At 45.3% G+C, this 18,645-nt stretch overlaps 1 protein-coding gene across 1 annotated transcript in view; it reads right to left on the bottom strand.

Annotated features, from left to right (window-relative positions):
• ACAD11 (acyl-CoA dehydrogenase family member 11) overlaps positions 1–18,645 on the bottom strand; it is a 119,092-nt gene that overhangs the window by 97,332 nt on the left and 3,115 nt on the right. Inside the window, exons 2-4 of the mRNA XM_068236279.1 lie at positions 15,261–15,360; positions 10,350–10,475; positions 10,019–10,180 (exon numbers count right to left, since the gene is read on the bottom strand). Coding sequence (XP_068092380.1) covers positions 10,019–10,180; positions 10,350–10,475; positions 15,261–15,360 — 388 coding nt within the window. The remainder of the gene's footprint in view (positions 1–10,018; positions 10,181–10,349; positions 10,476–15,260; positions 15,361–18,645) is intronic.

The raw sequence follows: 18,645 nt of genomic DNA, 5'->3' as shown, positions 1-18,645 counted from the left end.
CCTACCATCTAAATGAATTTTACCTCCTTTTCTTGTCACTAATACAGCTTTCTTTTGGTGCCATTTGATTGCTGCTGCGAGTTTTAGTTTTTATTATATTCATCAAAAAAAGACATGAATTTTGTCAAAAAAATGATTATTTTTTTTTACTTTCTGTGCTGACATTTTTCAAATAAAGTAACATTTCTGTATACATTTTTGTCCAAATGTATTGTGCTACATGTCTTTGATAAAAAAAAATCCATTCAGTGTATATTTATTGGTTTGGGTAAAAGTTATAGCGTTTACAAACTATGGTGCCAAAAGTGAATTTTCCCATTTTGAAGCATCTCTGACTTTTCTGACCACCTGCCATGTTTCATGAGGTGCTAAAATTCCAGGATAGTATAAATACCCCCCAAATGACCCCATTTTGGAAAGAAGACATCCCAAAGTATTCACTGAGAGGCATGGTGAGTTCATAGAAGATTTTATTTTTTGTCACAAGTTAGCGGAAAATGACACTTTGTGACAAAAAGAAAAAAAAAAAAAAGTTTCCATTTCTTCTAACTTGTGTCAAAGAAAAAAAAATGAAATCTGCCACGGATTCACTATGCTCCTCTCTGAATACCTTGAAGTGTCTACTTTCCAAAATGGGGTCATTTGTGGGGTGTGTTTACTGTCCTGGCATTTTGAGGGGTGCTAAATTGTAAGCACCCTGTAAAGCCTAAAGGTGCTCATTGGACTTTGGGCCCCTTAGCGCAGTTAGGCTGCAAAAAAAGTGCCACACATGTGGTATTGCCGTACTCAGGGGAAGTAGTATAATGTGTTTTGGGGTGTATTTTTACACATACCCATGCTGGGTGGGAGAAATATCTCTGTAAATGACAATTTTTTGATTTTTTTTTTTTTTTTTTTTACACACAATTGTCCATTTACAGAGATATTTCTCCAACTCAGCATGGGTATGTGTAAAAATACACCCCAAAACACATTATACTACTTCTCCTGAGTACGGCGATACCACATGTGTGGCACTTTTTTGCACCCTAACTGCGTTAAGGGGCCCAAAGTCCAATGAGTACCTTTAGGATTTCACAGGTAATTTTGCAACATTTGGTTTCAAGACTACTCCTCATGGTTTAGGGCCCCTAAAATGCCAGGGCAGTATAGGAACCCCACAAATGACCCCATTTTAAAAAGAAGACACCCCAAGGTATTCCGTTAGGAGTATGGTGAGTTCATAGAAGATTTTATTTTTTGTCACAAGTAAGCGGAAAATTGATTTTAAGTGTAACTTGTGAAAAAATAAAATCTTCTATGAACTCACCATACTCCTAACAGAATACCTTTGGGTGTCTTCTTTCTAAAATGGGGTCATTTGTGGGGTTCCTATACTGCCCTGGCATTTTAGGGGCCCTAAACCGTGAGGAGTAGTCTTGAAACCAAATGTCGCAAAATGACCTGTGAAGTCCTAAAGGTACTCATTGGACTTTGGGCCCCTTAGCGCACTTAGGGTCCAAAAAAGTGCCACACATGTGGTACCGCTGTACTCAGGAGAAGTAGTATAATGTGCTTTGTGGTGTATTTTTACACATACCCATGCTGGGTGGGATAAATCTTTCTGTAAATGACAATTTTTTTTTTACACACAATTGTCCATTTACAGAGAGATTTCTCCCACCCAGCATGGGTATGTGTAAAAATACACCCCAAAACACATTATACTACTTCTTTTGAGTATGGCGATACCACATGTGTGACACTTTTTTGCAACCTAGGTGTGCTAAGGGGCCTAACGTCCTATTCACAGGTCATTTTGAGGCATTTGGATTCTAGACTACTCCCTCAAGGTTTAGGGCCCCTAAAATGCCAGGGCAGTATAGGAACCCCACAAGTGACCCCATTTTAGAAAGAAGACACCCCAAGGTATTCCATTAGGTGTATGGTGAGTTCATAGAAGATTTTATTTTTTTGTCACAAGTTAGTAAAAAATGACACTTTGTGAAAAAAACAATAAAAATCAATTTCCACTAACAGTTGACAAAAAATAAAATCTTCTATGAAATCGTCATACACCTAACAGAATACCTTGGGGTGTCTTTTTTCTAAAAAGGGGTCACTTGTGGGGTTCCTATACTGCCCTGGCATTTTACGGGCCCAAAACCGTGAGTAGTCTGGAAACCAAATGTCTCAAAATGACTGTTCAGGGGTATAAGCATCTGCAAATTTTGATGACAGGTGGTCTATGAGGGGGCAAATTTTGTGGAACCGGTCATAAGCAGGGTGGCCTTTTAGATGACAGGTTGTATTGGGCCTGATCTGATGGATAGGAGGTGATTGATGGGTGTCTCAGGGGGTGGTTAGAGGGGAAAATACATGCAATCAATACACTGGGGAGGTGATCGGAAGGGGGTCTGAGGGGGATCTGAGGGTTTGGCCGAGTGATCAGGAGCCCACACGGGGCAAATTAGGGCCTGATCTGATGGGTAGGTGTGCTAGGGGGTGACAGGTGGTCACAGGAGGTGATTGATGGGTGTCTCAAGGTGTGATTAGTGGGGGGAATAGATGCAAGCAATGCACTGGCGAGGTGATCAGGGCTGCGGTCTGAGGTCGTTCTGATGGTGTGGGCGGGTGATTGGGTGCCCTAGGGGCAGATAGGGGTCTAATCTGATGGGTAGCAGTGACAGGTGGTGACAGGGGGTGATTGATGGGTAATTAGTAGGTGTTTAGAGGAGAGAAAAAGATGTAAACAATGCACTTGGGAGGTGATCTGACGGCGGGTCTGCAGGCGATCTGATGGTGTGGGTGGGTGATCAGATTGCCCGCAAGGGGCAGGTTAGGGGCTGATTGATGGGTGGCAGTGACAGGGGGTGATTGATGGGTGGCAGTGACAGGGGGTGATTGATGGGTGATTGACAGGTGATCAGGGGGGATAGATGCATACAGTACACGGGGGGGGGTGTCTGGGGAGAATCTGAGGGGTGGGGTGATTTGGAGTCCCCAGGGGGCAGTTTAGGGAATAAAAAAAATAGCATTGACAGATAGTGACAGGGAGTGATTGATGGGTGAGTAGGGGGGTGATTGGGTGCAAACAGTGGTCTGGGGGGTGGGCGGGGGGGTCTGAGGGGTGCTGTAGGCGATCAGGGGGCAGATCAGGGTGTTTGGGTGCAGACTAGGGTGGCTGCAGCCTGCTCTGGTGGTCCTTCGGACACTGGGACCACCAGGGCAGGAGGCAGCCTGTATAATACACTTTGTATACATTACAAAGTGTATTATAACTTTGTAGCGGCGATCGTGGGGTTAACAACCCACCGGTGCTTCCGAACGGCCGGCAGGTTGTCGTCGCGGGTGGGTGGAGCCAGTTGCCGGGGGAAGCGCGCGTCACCAGTGACGCGATCGCTCTCCCGGCATGACGAAAGGAGGCAACGCCCATGGGCGTATTGCGGTCCTTTCGGCGTCCACTTTGCCGCCGCCCGTTGACTGTGGGTGGTCGGCAAGTGGTTAAAGGGGCACTATGCCGAAAAATTTTAAAATATGTGCAAACATAGACAAATGAGAAGTAATTTTTTTTCCTGAGTAAAATGAGCCATAAATCTGACAGAAGCGACAGATTTTGGACTAGTCCATCCAGGGGCGCCTCTAGCCAATTTGTCACTCCAGGCGAGAAAACCTGTGGCGCCCTCCCTTCCCCATGAAAATAATCGTAATTCGGCAGCGTTTCACCAGGAAATAACTGTAATGCAGCAATGTTTCACCAGAAAATAATCGTAATGCAGCAATGTTTCACCAGGAAATAACTGTAATGCAGCAATGTTTCACCAGAAAATAATCGTAATGCAGCAATGTTTCACCAGGAAATAACTGTAATGCCGCAATGTTTCACCAGAAAATAATCATAATGCAGCAATGTTTCACCAGGACATAACTGCTATGCAGCAATGTTTCACCAGAAAATAATTGTAATGCGGCAGCATTATACCAGAAATTACACTTATTGCGGTAGCGTTTCGCCAGAGAATACAGAGGGACATAGGGAGGCACGAGGGTCAGAAGAAGTCACAAAGGAGGACAGACGGAGGCACAAGGGGACAGGAGGCACACGGGGGCAGAATGAGACACAAAGGAGGACAGAAGGAGGCACAGGAGGACAGAAAGAGGTACACAGAGGGGCAGTGGGAGGTACAGAAGAAGGGCCAGAAAGAGGCACAAAAGAGGACTGAAGGAGGCACAGGGTGACTGAAGGAGGCACAGGGTGACTGAAGGAGGCACAGGGTGACTGAAGGAGGCACAGGGTGACTGAAGGAGGCACAGGGTGACTGAAGGAGGCACAGGGGGACAGATGGAGGCAATAAGTGGTGCAGAATGAGGCACAATGTTGGGCAGGAGGGGGCACATTGGGGACAGATTGAGGCACAAAGGGGGACAAAAGGAGGCACAAGAGGAAAGAAGGAGGCACAGGGGGACTGAAGGAGGCACACAGGACAGAAGGAGGCAAAACGGGGACAGAAGAAGACACAATGTGTAATGGGGGACAGAAAAAAGCACAAATAGGCAGAAGAAAGCACAGGGAGACAGTAATAGGCACAAAGCGGGACAGAAGTATGGACAAAGGGGGACAGAAGTATGGACAAAGGGGGACAGAAGGAGGCACAAGGGGGGGACAGAAGATGGCAGAGAAAGATGTAAGGAGTCACAGGGAGACAGAAGCAGGCAGAGGGGGAAAGAAAGAGCCACAGGGAGACAGAAGAAGGCACAGAAGGAGGCACAGGGGGACAGAGGAAGGCACAGGGGTCAGAGGTGGAACATGGGGACTGAAGAGGCCCATGGAGACAGAAGGAGGCACAAAGGGAGACAGAAGGAGGCACAGGAGGACAGAATGAGGCACAGGAGGATAGAAGGAGGCAGAGTGGGACTGAAGGACGAACGGGGCAGAGTTAGCACAAGGGTACAAATAAAGGCAAAGGGGACATAAGGAGGCACAGGGGGGCAGAAAGAGGCTCAAAGGGACACAGAAGGAGGCATACATGACACAGGGGGACTGAAGGAGGCACAAAGGGAGACAGAAGGACAAACGGGGTCAGACATGACACAAGGGACTGAAGGAGGCACAAGGAGACAGATGGAGGCACAAAAGGGAGAGAAGGAGGCACAAAGGGGGAAAGAAAGATGCACAAGGCACAGAGGTGGCGGTTGCCTGCAACTTACGCTAAGTAGATGCAGAAGAAGCAAGTAATAAAACACCCATGGGCTTAGTCCAGGATGGGAATTAATTTGGGGGCGGGGCTTAATCCAACAACATGGCGCCCCCCAGGACCAATGGCACTCCAGGCAATGGCCTGTACTGCCTATGCCTAGAGGCGCCCCTGAGTCCATCTCTTCATAGGGGATTCTCAGCAAGGCTTTTATTCTTTATAAAGATATTCCCTTAAAAGGATTTAAACAATGATGTTGGCCAGATTCCCTGCTCGCTGCACTGTTTTTTGGCAGTTGGATAGAGCAACTGCCATTCACGAAGTGCTTTTGAAAATAAATAAATCCCTTAGAATCTCCCATGAAGAGATGGACTAGTCCAAAACCTGTTGCTTCTGACAGACTTCTACTACCTACTGTAAGTGACAGCAACATAGGAGAAAGGTAATTTATGGCTCATTTTACTCTGGAAAAAAACATACTTCTTATTTGTATAGGTTTGCACACATTTTAAATTTTACACTTTTTTCATCGGCCGATTTCATAGGCTCCTTTCCATGGCTATCAATGTAAGCCGCTGCCATTGGCTTACATTGATTGACACGGTCAGGAGCCAAGGAAAACGGCTCCTGACCGGCTCACATGACTTTGCCGTCATAGAGACGGCCGAGTCTATGTCCTGGGGATCCCGGTGTGCGGCGATGGCAGTGGGTATGTGCGGCTACTTGTCGGGATTCCGTCGTTCTTGTACCAGCGGTCTCTGCTCCTTCAGGGGGAAGAGACCGCTGGAACTTAAGTGGCTAAACGAGGTGAGTAAAAAAAACTTCTTCCAGTCCCTACAAGTCACGTCTGTCCCTCGCCGCAGCTCAGGTCTTCTCCCGTCTCCCGCCGGCAGCCTCTGAAGATCACGCACACCTGGGTGGGTCAGTGTCTTCTGCACATGCATGGGAATGAGTGAAGACCAGAGCAGTGGCGAGGAAATTATGCACAGTGCAATGCTATGTGATGCTGATTTGCAACGTTTATATTATCTGTGCTGACTTTTATTGAATACAATATGTTTCAATATGAGAAGCGAGTAAGCAAAACACACACACACACACACACACACACACACACACACACACACACACACACACACACACACACACACACGGGACCATTAATTACTGCAGGCTGTCAATTCTGCAGTGAGTGCTCGATCGTATCTCATCTCGACTACTGTAACACTACTCTACGGTCTACCAAAAAAACAGGCTGGCACCTCTCCAGTCCCTACTGACCTCTGCTGCCTGCCTCATCCACCTCTCCTCCCCTTCATCTGATGCAGCCCCTCTCTATCAATCTCTCCATTGACTACCTATTACCCATCCAGTTTAAACTTCTAATCCTAACATACAAAGCTCTTCATAAGTTGTCACCTCCTTACATTTCCTCACTAATCCGCAAATACCATCCCACCAGGAGCCTCCGATTCTCCCAGGAGACCCTCTTCTCCTCGAGCTTGGTCATCTCCTCTCACCCCCGCATCCAGGACTTCTCACAAGCATCACCTCTCCTTTGGAACGCTCCCCCACTGCCAGTCCATCATGCTCCTAGCCTGGAAATCTTCAAACGTTCTCTCAAAGCACCGATAAGAAGAAAAAAGACAGGCACTAAATGCGGGTAGAGAGGTCCTGGGTTTTTACCGGGTTATGTACTCCATATTGCAGCGTGCACTCAGAGACAGACAATGATCATGTGAAGTGAAGAGAGCCGAGGCACTGCTGCAGTAAAAAAGAGGTACCTTTAATCCACGGTGTGCAGACACAGCGGGGTATACAGTGGGGGTGGGGGTGAGGGGCATCCCCTCACCCCCACTGTATACCCCGCTGTGTCTGCACAAGGTGGATTAAAGGTACCTCTTTTTTACTGCAGCAGTGCCTCGGCTCTCTTCACTTCACATGTTCTCTCAAAGCACACCTTTTCAGAAAAGCCTATAATTTGCAATAGGTAAAGTGGAGGCTTACTGCTTCATACTGTAATGCTGGGCATACTGGCGCGTTTATGCGCCAGAATTGAGCCGCTGGCTCAATTCCGGCGCGTCCGCGCGAATCGATTCCCGCTCGTCCCCGTGGGCAGTTCCTTATCAGCCACTCATTTTTTCCATTGTCCGCCTGCGGGGATCGAGCGTGGAGTCGATCTGCCGTGGTGGTCGGACAGGTTGAATATTATCAATTGAGCCATCACCGGCTCGATTGATCACAACTATCGCGCCGTGTATGCCCAGCATTACTCCTGTGTCTCCTTCCCTAATGTCACCAACCCACTACCCTCTAGACTGGAAGCTCGCAAGGGCAGGGACCTTCTCTTAGTGTCTCTTAATCTGAAGTAATTTATCACATAAACATGCAGTATTGGTGATGTCTACCACTCATCAACATTGTCTGTATTTGTATTGCTGGATGTCCAGATTGTACAGATTTTTGAAGCTCTCATGTATCTATCTTCCCCACTATTTATTTTGTACTATGGCGCTACAGAAGATGTTGGTGCTATGTAAATAAATAATAATAAAGTGCAGTGATTACACTTTCTCCTGTCACTTCCAGTTGTCATCTGCCAGCTGTGTACAGAACACAGTGCTATTGGCTGACATTTAGACATGAGGATAATTTGTACCAGGTAGGAAGAGATTATGGGAGGAGGGGTAAGCAATGAGGAATATACAAATAGTGGAGGGGGCCCTAATTGAAATACAGCTGGCTGCCATAAAAGTTGCAAAGTCTACTGCCATTCTGTTACAGTTACCACACAGCTAACAGTGGCAATAGTATTCCTAATGATCTGGTATTAATTTGATGTTGTTGCGAGAGAACTGAACACCGCTGTGGCTGGCGATCACAGCAAATTTTACTAAGAGCAATACTGCATGGATTTTTTTTTTTCTAAACAGATTTATTTATTGTGTTTTTATACCTGAAGTCAAACATCAGCAACTGGCAAAGTTGCAGCACAAACTGCAATAACCATAAAAAACAAACAAAGGCATTCAGTACACTCCTACATAGCGGACCAAACAGAGGTCAGCAAATACACAATTAAATAAAGCACTCAACAATAATACTGTAATGCTGGGGGGTCATACTTTCTGACCACCCAGCGCAACAAGGCTAAGAGCTGGATAATGGAAGAGGCTCCACAGATGGACACAGCTAAATATACAATAGATGTTACTTTAATAATATTACTAGAATATTACGAATAAATTACAAGATATATAACTACAAAGTACAAGACTGACTGACTAGAGTACATATATATTGTGCTGATGCGCAATATATGAAATGTAGCTCTCAAATAACTCACTAGCTAAAGCACAAGTAATGATAATTAACAAGACAGACAACAGACAGACAGACAGACAGAATGCTCAGCCAATCTAGTCACTGTTTCAGCGACGGTAACATTCACACTGAGATAGACAAGACTAACAGGTAGGAGCGAACTAATGGCAACCACTGCTATAGTTCGTCCTCAAGACCAAGGCTAGAAGGAATACTACCAGTCACCAACGTGGTGCTGGCAGAATCTATCAGGATCAGAAGGACTTCACTGACCCCCGCAGGTCAGCAAACGTCCAGCAGACATGACAATACAGAGCAAGGCATTATACATTTACAATAACAGCTTTCACAGCATAGACCCAATGACAACTCAGAGAACTGAACGCTATGTCGGGCGGGGTATGAAATGGGAGGCAGACTTTTATGCTGGCATTAGCCAATGGATGCAGGTATGCAAATTCCCACACAGCTGAATGGTAATCATTCAATCCTGAGCTGGCTTGATTACCATTTGCTAGCTGGCTGTGAATGCAAAGGACTCCCATAAGAAATACATGCAGTATAATTTAACAACATGCATGCAGGAAATCCAGGGCTATCTGGCCACAGCTCAGCTGCAACAAGCAATTGGTGTAAGGATGACAGCATCCTGAGCTGCCCAGAGCTGCAGAGCGATTGCAAATGACAATGAGACTTATTGCGAATGCACAGCCAAATGCAAGCAGATAAGCCAGAACTGTCCGTTTGCAGCTCCACTGCAACGGACAGAATACGATACAGGAGGAATCCTTACAAGTACATATAAACAGGTTATTTAGGCACCAGGACTGGGGATCCCCACAGCAAGATATAACTAGTATCACTAAAAATTGAGTGTCACATAGAGAAGTATTAATATCTAGATTAGGAATTACCATATATGGGGTCTCCACCCATCTCTCCCTAATCTCCAATTTTTTTTAGATTTTCTGCAGACCTGGTAATTTATACAGAGTTAACACAGAGTTCACCAGTTCCCTCAGTGTTGGCCCCCACAGGAGCTTCCATTTAGCAATACTGCATGTTAGTTATATGAAAGCTCTGCAAACAGCATGGTCATGCCTACTCTGTTCTCCATGTTACCAGCACAGGATATGTGCAACATTCACATGTCAAAGCCAGCATGGCACTGGGCATCTATTGGAAACACCAGTGGTTACTCTTCTATGGTGTGGTGAGCACTCCACCAATGGCTATTATAACATCTGTTGCAGAAAACAGTAATCTGTTCTAAATGCACATTTCTTTCTGAATCGTGCATCCTGGGACTCTGCCAATTCTGAGTAAATGTGAAGGCTTAATCTTTTATGAAACTATGCCCCTGGTAATGAAACCACAAGTATGGCACAATTATCATTATCAAAACACTTGCAGGTTTCCCCACTGTTGTACATCCTTTAAATAGCTTGTTCGTAGAATGTAGTAAGCAAAGCCATGTAGTGCAGACCTGGGTCTTTTTTGGAGCAGGAAGTTCACCTCACCTGTCTCTTGCAGTACCCCTTTCCTTTACCATATCTAGTAAGACCAAGTGCATGAATGTTAAACGAATGGAGCCTGGAGAGTGTTTCACTGGCAGCAACATACAAAGCTGCTCTCTCTGCAGGGCTGACTTGTGGCAGAGTGAGATCTCGGAAAATACGACCCTGGCAAAACAAGACAAGAAAAAAGAAAAATCTATTTGCTTTGATGTTGAAAATTGGCAAGAAAGAAAGACATTTATGATGGGCTTGTTCTTTTTCAGTGAAAGTTTCCAGTGAAGAAGAGAATTTTGGTTCATAAAAGCAAAGTGACATCATTTTATGCATGTCTGACCTCCACATGCGCCATCACATAGAACTCTGTTCCAATGACTGAGACATCGCTGCAGTACAGTAAAGGTTCAGGTACAGGAAATCCTGCTGCAAATAATGCTTTCTGGACTTCATGTTCTCTCTCCACCTGAAAATAAGCATCAAACAGTCAATTCTGCCAGTAATGAATGAGTAATGAATAGTTCACATAAGAGGTAGGAAATAGGCAGGGATACACTGGAATGCAACTAAACATTTAAGGTGGCAACACACTATGCAATTAAAAGATCTGATTTTACACCAATTCGATAATTAAGATCTCTTGTCCCAAAAACTCGAAAATCTTTTTTTAATTTGTTCGAGAAATCTGATTGAATTTCCCGTTTTTATTCCATAGAAAAAAAAAAAAGATTGGGAGTTTTGGTGATCAATTTTTATCAAAATTGTATGGCATGTGTGTGGTAGATTGTTAATTACTTGATATACAGACCAAAGCTATTTTTTCTGAGTTTTCAAAAAAAAATTTCATGATTGGGTAAAAATTGTACATATGTTTGTGGTACATTGGTCAGATTTTTGAAATGTTACAATCAGTCAGAAAAACTGATTACAATTTTTGAATTGAAAAGATATTTAAAAAATTGTATGGCGTGTGGCCACCTTAAAGTCATTGGGAGTCGTTGATAAAAAAAAAAGCCAGAGACTTATCTGAGGAGAGGAAAGGCTCTGGGTGCTAATGAGCCTTCCCTCTCCTCTCCCAGTGCCCTCGGTGCAGCTCAGGATCCCCAGTTTAAATCCTCTACCGCGGGGGACTTCGGAAGTCTTTGGGAGCTGAGTCCTCCTGAAGAGAGGCGGCTCCATACTGCACTCATGTGAGCTCTCACATGCGTAAAATGGAGCGGCCCATCTTCGGGAGCACTCAGGCTCCCGAAAACTTCTGAAGCCTCCCTTTGGTGGCGGAGAGAGAGCTGTATTTGACTAATTTAGTCAAATACTGCTACGAGAATCCTGCGCTGGAACGGGCACCAGGAGAGGAGAGGGAAGGCTCATTAGGACCCAGAGACTTCCCTCTCCTTAGGTAAGTATCTGGCTTTTTCTTTTTTAAATCAGCAATTCCCAGTGACTTTAAATCTCAGATACGGGGAACTGCTGGCGGCTCATTTAGTTGATGCCAATTGCTTTTCCGCACAAAAGTGTTTGCCATAATTTAAGGAGTTTCATCTTTGCGTTGTGTTTTGAGCCCCTTGGGGGATACAGAACCACAGCCGATGCTTGAAGCTACAAGCAGCATAGTGGAAAATTTGATCGAACACGGCGCTTGGGTAATTGATGATAAACTCATTGAGATGAACGGTCCCATTCATCTCAATGCAAGAAGCAGTGAATCCCACTGGTAAAGAACGAGGATGGCCACCGGTAGTCACCCTTGTGAGCCGTCCCTTAGCTAATTGCACACCAAGCATTCCTCTGTGAGCCAGTCCTTAGCTGATTGCCCACAAAGCATTCCTCTGTGAGTCGGCTCTTAGCTGATTGCACACAGAGCATTCGTCTGTGAGTCGGCCCTTAGCTGATTGCACACAGAGCATTCCTCTGTGAGCCGGCCCTTAGCTGATTGCACACAGAGCATTCCTCTGTGAGCCGGCCCTTAGCTGGTTGCACACAGAACTGTCTACAGTTTTAAAGATCAGTACAACAAGCAGGCACACACAAGTGTATGTATTCAAAACATTGTATTATTACCATATTATGGTCATTGATCACATGATCTACACGCCAGTGCCAGCTATGTTTGATTTGTGTTTATTGTCTTGCCCAAATCTCAAAGTACAAAAGTCCAAATTATTCAGTAGGATTGGAATTAAGGTGCAAATACATTTGATTGAGAATTATGCTAATTATTATGATACAGAATTATACTAAGTATTATGAAAATCTATTGTAAAATGGAAAAAAAAACAAATCTTGCAGTGAAAGCATTTGATTGGTCCATTTTCAAGCTGCACACTTTTGCAGTAACATTTGCATATTCTGTATCAACTTAGTATTATTTTCATAGTTCAAGTAAAGAACAAAGCTGGCACTTTGTGCTAAATGCCTTTTAGATGTCCGTGGCAAAGGAATATGGGGACACAAAAATGCCTGTAGACATCCGCTCCTGATGGAAGTAGTTTTGTATTAAAAAAACTTTTAGACATCCATGGCATACGGATGCAAAAACACAGAACACCTAAAGTGTTAGCGCCGCGGTCTAAGGGTTAATGCCCTCTTTTCTGTACATATTATACATTTATTACAGTACTACACCAAAGCCACAAACAGATAACATCACAAAGCAACTATGTATGTATGTATACACCACTGGCAGATAGCAAAGCCCCAAATGCAGCGACACAGTAAATAAAACAAAATCAGGAGATGATAGCACCACAGTGTATAGGTGAATAACGAATATAGCCCACTAGTGCAATGAGGTAGACAACTGAAAGCAATCATAAGAAAGGGGCAACTGATCAAACAGATCCCAGATATCTGATATGTGCCAGCTGAAAGTATGGAAATATTAGCAGTGCCAGGCATGAAGACAAAAGATATCCCAGAGTGTACTGGGTGCACTACAGTACAAAGTACAAAGAGCCATGAAAGCCCAGTGACAATTGCCCAATAGACTATACCAGTGTGGATAAAAGGGGAGGAATGTTTATCTGCATTTCAGAGCTATCCCTTTCCTTAGGAATAGTTTTTCCCTTATAGAAATTCTGCTGTGCAACTATCAGTTTATTGACATGCACTTTCTTAGATGATTAAACATAGAATGTTTCTATATGCTACATCTCTGTGGGAAAAGCAGTTTACAGCTGTCAGACTACAGTATTGTTCTACAAACAGTTTTAGTCTGTTTAGAAAATATAGTCATCATATTAAGATAAATGTGGTCTATATTACCTGCTAAGTATTGTATAACTAGCAGTAAAGTAGATAGAACATGATCATTGTTTCTCTTTCTTCCTTATCCCCAAACTGCTATTCATTGTTGCTATTGGGATAATCTGGGGTTAGTACCCTAAAGGGAATAATGAGTGCTACAATACTATAATATGAAGCAGGGTGCATCTTCTAAGGGCTCAAGAAAAGCAAACAAACAAACAATGGTCGTACAGTTACTACTTGACTGCTAACTGTACAGTATTAAGAGCATCCTTTTTTCCCTACTACCCTCTTTCCCTGAAAATAAGACCTAGATGGGATTTTGAGCATTCTTGAAATATAAGCCCTACCCCAAAAATAAGGCCTAGCGGAAGTTAAAGAGGAGGAAGAGGCAGCAAGCAAGCAGGGAGACAGCGTTGCAGTGCTGATCGGGCACCGGTCCTGTCATCCCAGCACACAGCAAGGTTATCAGCTGTACACAGGAATGACAGGGCAGGTGCCTGAGTGATCAGTACAGAAGCATACCTTCCAATCCAAGAACAACTCAGTACAAAGGAACAGGAAATGTTCTGCTGAGAGACTTCCTGTTAGAAATGTAAGATATTCCCTGAAAATAAGCAATAGCACATCTTTTGGAACAAAAATTAATATAAGACACTGTCTTATTTTCCGGGAAAGATGGTATTCAACTGAAGTCCAGAAAGTGAGAGGGTATCCCCAGAGGTCTATTTTAAAACTAATTTCTGGGCACAACACTGAGAATCTCATTATTATCATCATTCATATTCAGTTTAGCAGTTTAAATTGGATAAAGCACCATTTAAACAGGAATTCTGGGCTCCAAGAAGATCCCACTTACAAATTCTTTACTACTCACTTATCATACTCACATTAAAAGAGTATTTGAGGCAAAGTGAGAGAGCATGTCTTGACAGGTTCTGTCTAAATGATGATGGATCGGGGAGTGTTAGGGTTAAATACTCCCCTGATCTGACATCTTCAGGTCACAGGTGACGCTCCGCCACCTTCCTCGGCAGTGTGGTGGTGGCCATGATTTCAAGGACTGCCAAAGGTCTTCCGAAACCTCTGCCTGTGTGGCCGGGGTCCGTCCCAGCTTGGGGGCTACCAATTAGGCTGCGGCTGCCAACCTGGGGGCGGGTAGCCCCCCCCCTATGTAGGTGGGTGTGGCCAGAGCCTTGGCGTGCAAGCTCTGTTATTTTTACCTCAAATACTCTTTAAACTTTCAGAAACCTTAAAGTGTACCAGAGACAAAATAAAAGTGTTATACATACCTGAGGCTTCCTTTAGCCCATGCGCACACGGATCGCTCCCACCCCGCCGTCCTCAGCCTTCTGTATCGCCGGTACTGGGTCTCGTAACTTTGGCCAGTCGCGGTCAGTCTGCGCAACAAAAGTGCACTCTCTACGTATCTCTCTGGCGGCTGCCTAAAATTGGCCCTAGACTACGATGGACATAGGACTATGGTAGAGATTTGGTGCCATGACTACATAGTCAGTAAAGCACTGCAGAACATGTTGGAGCTATACAAATACAAGATACTGTAGTAATAATAATAATAATAATAATCTCCTCATGACATCTTCAATCTCCTCCTTCTATGCAATACTAGCATCAAGGCTAATATAACGCTACTCTGTTTTTACTAATTTTCCCTGAATTTACTCTGAGTCACTGCTTCAGCCATGGCTTCCTTCTGAAGAGAAGGACATGCAGAACTACAGGCAAGTACTATAATTCCATCACTCTCATGAAACACCCCAAAACAGTCCATGCAGTACAAGGGCTATGTTACCTGGGATCTGATCGGAAATGCTGGCAGCAATCACATCAACGCCACATTCTCTCAGTTTTAAGGCATGTAGCTGTATTTCTGTTTTATGTGAATTTTAGTCATGGCAGGGGATGGGGGTTATCATAGATTTTGGTTGTGCATACATTGGATATTTAATAATAGTGCTGTAATTCTTAATTGCGCACTTCAGCTTACCCGATGAGCTCCTGGCAGAAGTGGCCCATGAGGTTTTTTCCGTAGAACAAGTTTAACTGGCCCCTTCTGAAGAAAAAATGTGGGATTGGACTGGCCAGATCTGTAAAACAATTGGATTATGTGTCAGTTTACCTAAATGTCATAAAGTAATATGTAGCAAGTGAAAGACATGGGTCCATGGTAGCACACATTTTTCCTCATATGTAGCACTTGGAAGACATGGGTCCAGAGTACCTCACATGCATCCTCATATATAGCACCTGGAAGACATGGGTCCATGGTAGCGCACATTCATCCTCATATGTAACACCTGGAAGACATGGTGTAATGGATTGCGGAGACACCGCCGCGCGGTCTGACAGCGAGGCGGCTGGTTCCGCGTTCAGACCGGCGGTTTTATCCGCAGCAGCATGCGTCTGGTTTGTCTGAGCCTAGTAGTGCACACAGATGGAGAGCTACGCGCGCGCGCGCTAGCAGGCAGGCAGGCCCTTTATGCCAATAGGAGAGGAATCAGCTGATTAGGATGATCAGCTGATCCCAGCGCAGTAAGTGATTGGCTGAATGGGACTGGGCGGCGCTGAGGAGCGCTCTGCTATATATACTTCTTGCCTGTCAGTTGCTGGTTGTCTGCCGTTGCGAATGCTTATGTGTTAGCACTCAGACCATAGTCAGATCCCTCAGTGTGTTAGAACTAGGTGGACCTGGGAATTCACACTTATCCAGATTACTGTGTTATTACTGTGTTATACTTTAGACCAGTTCCAGGGTGTTGAGACCACGGACCTCACGCTCTATACTAGACCTCTGCTTGATATCTGTTATGACCTATTGCTCTCTTGACCCCTCTCCTGCTCTCTGATTCGGTACCTACGCATATCTGATTACCTGTTGCCAACCCTGCCTGTCCCTGGTTACCAAATCAGCCTTCTGTCTCTGTACCTTATCTTCTCGTGTGTTGCCGACCCTTCTAGCTGTCACTCACTCCTTGGGTGTTCAGTCCATCTGTACTACCTGTGACACGCCCCCGATGGGGTGTCCAGTAGCTGCAGGGACTCCCTGTCCCTCAGAGGGACCTCTCTGCAATCCAGTCAGGGACTCTATCTCAAAGGAGTCCTTTGACTGCAGTAGAGTCTGACTCCAAGCAGTTCAGGGAATCACTGGCTCTCTGGTTATCTCCAACCCTGACTAGGAGATACTCGTTATACGGTCTAGGGTCACCTGCTCCTCAGGTGGTCCAGACTCATATACTGTTGCATCAAACACTTACACTTTACCAGGTGTCCAGAGGTTAGTTATACTTGCATTATTGGTGATTCTGCAGATCATCAATAATCAGGTATATATCTGTATTCTTGGTGATACTGCAGATCACCAATAATCAGATTCTCTCTATGTGCTGACACCGATCGTTACAGAACGGCAGACCTGAAAAACAAAATGGACGCACTTAACAGCCGTCTTGATACACTCACCACCTCGGTGGAAAATTTCATCAGAGTGCTGGACGGTCAGCAGGCCCAGATCTCTGCTTTATCTGGGTCCTTACAGGTCCTTCAGACGGCTGTAAATTCAGTGCGATCTCCTCCAGTTACAGACTTACGTCTGTCTGTACCCGAAAGGTTTTCTGGTCATAGATCTGAATTTCAGAATTTTAAAAATCAATCATGTCACTTACGGGATTGATCTCCCAGCCAGTATGAGAGGTGTGAGATCATTCCATGTGTCTCTTTTGAAGCCAGCAGTACACGTGGATTCCTCTCTCCCCCCCCCCTGTGTTGGTGGATGACCAACCAGAGTATGAAATTGAAAAGATCCTGGACTCTCGCTTAGTGCAGAATTCCGTGCAGTATCTGGTCCACTTGAAAGGATATGGCATAGAGGAAAGATCTTGGGTGCCAGATTGTTGCATGCATGCGGAGGAATTAAAAAAAGGAGTTTCATGACTTACATCCTGGGAAGCCTGGTGGGAAGTGTCCGGAGTCCACTCCTCGGGTAGGGGGGGGGGTACTGTAATGGATTGCGGAGACACCGCCGCGTGGTCTGACAGCAAGGCGGCTGGTTCCGCGTTCAGACCGGCGGTTTCTCCGCAGCAGCATGCGTCTGGTTTGTCTGAGCCTAGTAGTGCACACAGATGGAGAGCTACCAGGCCCTTTATGCCAATAGGAGAGGGATCAGCTGATCAGGACGATCAGCTGATCCCAGCGCAGTAGGTGATTGGCTGAATGGGACTGAGCGGCGCTGAGGAGCGCTCTGCTATATATACTTCTTGCCTGTCAGTTGCTGGTTGTCTGCCGTTGCGAATGCTTATGTGTTTGCACTCAGACCATAGTCAGATCCCTCAGTGTGTTAGAACCAAGTGGACCTGGGAATTCACACTTAGCCAGATTACTGTGTTATACTTTAGACCAGTTCCAGGGTGTTGAGACCACGGACCTCACACTCAAGATTAGGGATACTGTGTCATTGCTGTGTTATTCTTTAGACCAGTTCCTTGGTGTTGAGACCACAGACCTCACGCTCTAGACTAGGCCTCTGCTTGAGATCTGTTATGACCTATTGCTCTCTTGACCCTACTCCTGCTCTCTGATTCGGTACCTACGCATATCTGATTACCTGTTGCCAACCCTGTCTGTCCCTGGTTACCGAATCAGCCTTCTGTCTCTGTACATTATCTGCTCGTGTGTTGCCGACCTGGCCTGGCCGACCCTTCTAGCTGTCACTCACTCCTTGGGTGTTCAGTCCATCTGTACTACCTGTGACACCCCCCCGGTGGGGTGTCCAGTAGCTGCAGGGACTCCCTGTCCCTCAGAGGGACCTCTCTGCAATCCAGTCAGGGACTCTATCTCAAAGGAGTCCTTTGACTGCAGTAGAGTCTGACTCCCAGCAGTTCAGGGAATCACTGGCTCTCTGGTTATCTCCAACCCTGACTAGGAGATACTCGTTATACGGTTTAGGGTCACCTGCTCCTCAGGTGGTCCAGACTCATATACTGTTGCACCAAACACTTACACTTTACCAGGTGTCCAGAGGTTAGTTATACTTGTATTATTGGTGATTCTGCAGATCATCAATAATCAGGTATATATCTGTATTCTTGGTGATACTGTAGATCACCATTAATCAGATTCTCTCTGTGTGCTGACACCGATCGTTACACATGGGTCCATGGTAGCGCACATTCATTCTCATATGTAGCACCTGGACGACATGGGTCCAGGGTACCTCAACACGCATCCTCATATGTAGCACCTGGAAGACATGGGTCCATGGTAGCTAACATTCATCCTCATATATAGCACCTGGAAGACATGGGTCCATGGTAGCGCACATTCATTCTCTTATGTAGCACCTGGACGACATGGGTCCAGGGTACCTCAACACGCAT

Source organism: Hyperolius riggenbachi, chromosome 5, assembly GCF_040937935.1.
Source record: "Hyperolius riggenbachi isolate aHypRig1 chromosome 5, aHypRig1.pri, whole genome shotgun sequence".
In the NCBI taxonomy this organism is placed as follows: domain Eukaryota; kingdom Metazoa; phylum Chordata; class Amphibia; order Anura; family Hyperoliidae; genus Hyperolius; species Hyperolius riggenbachi.
This window is presented reverse-complemented; position numbering and strand designations above follow the sequence as displayed.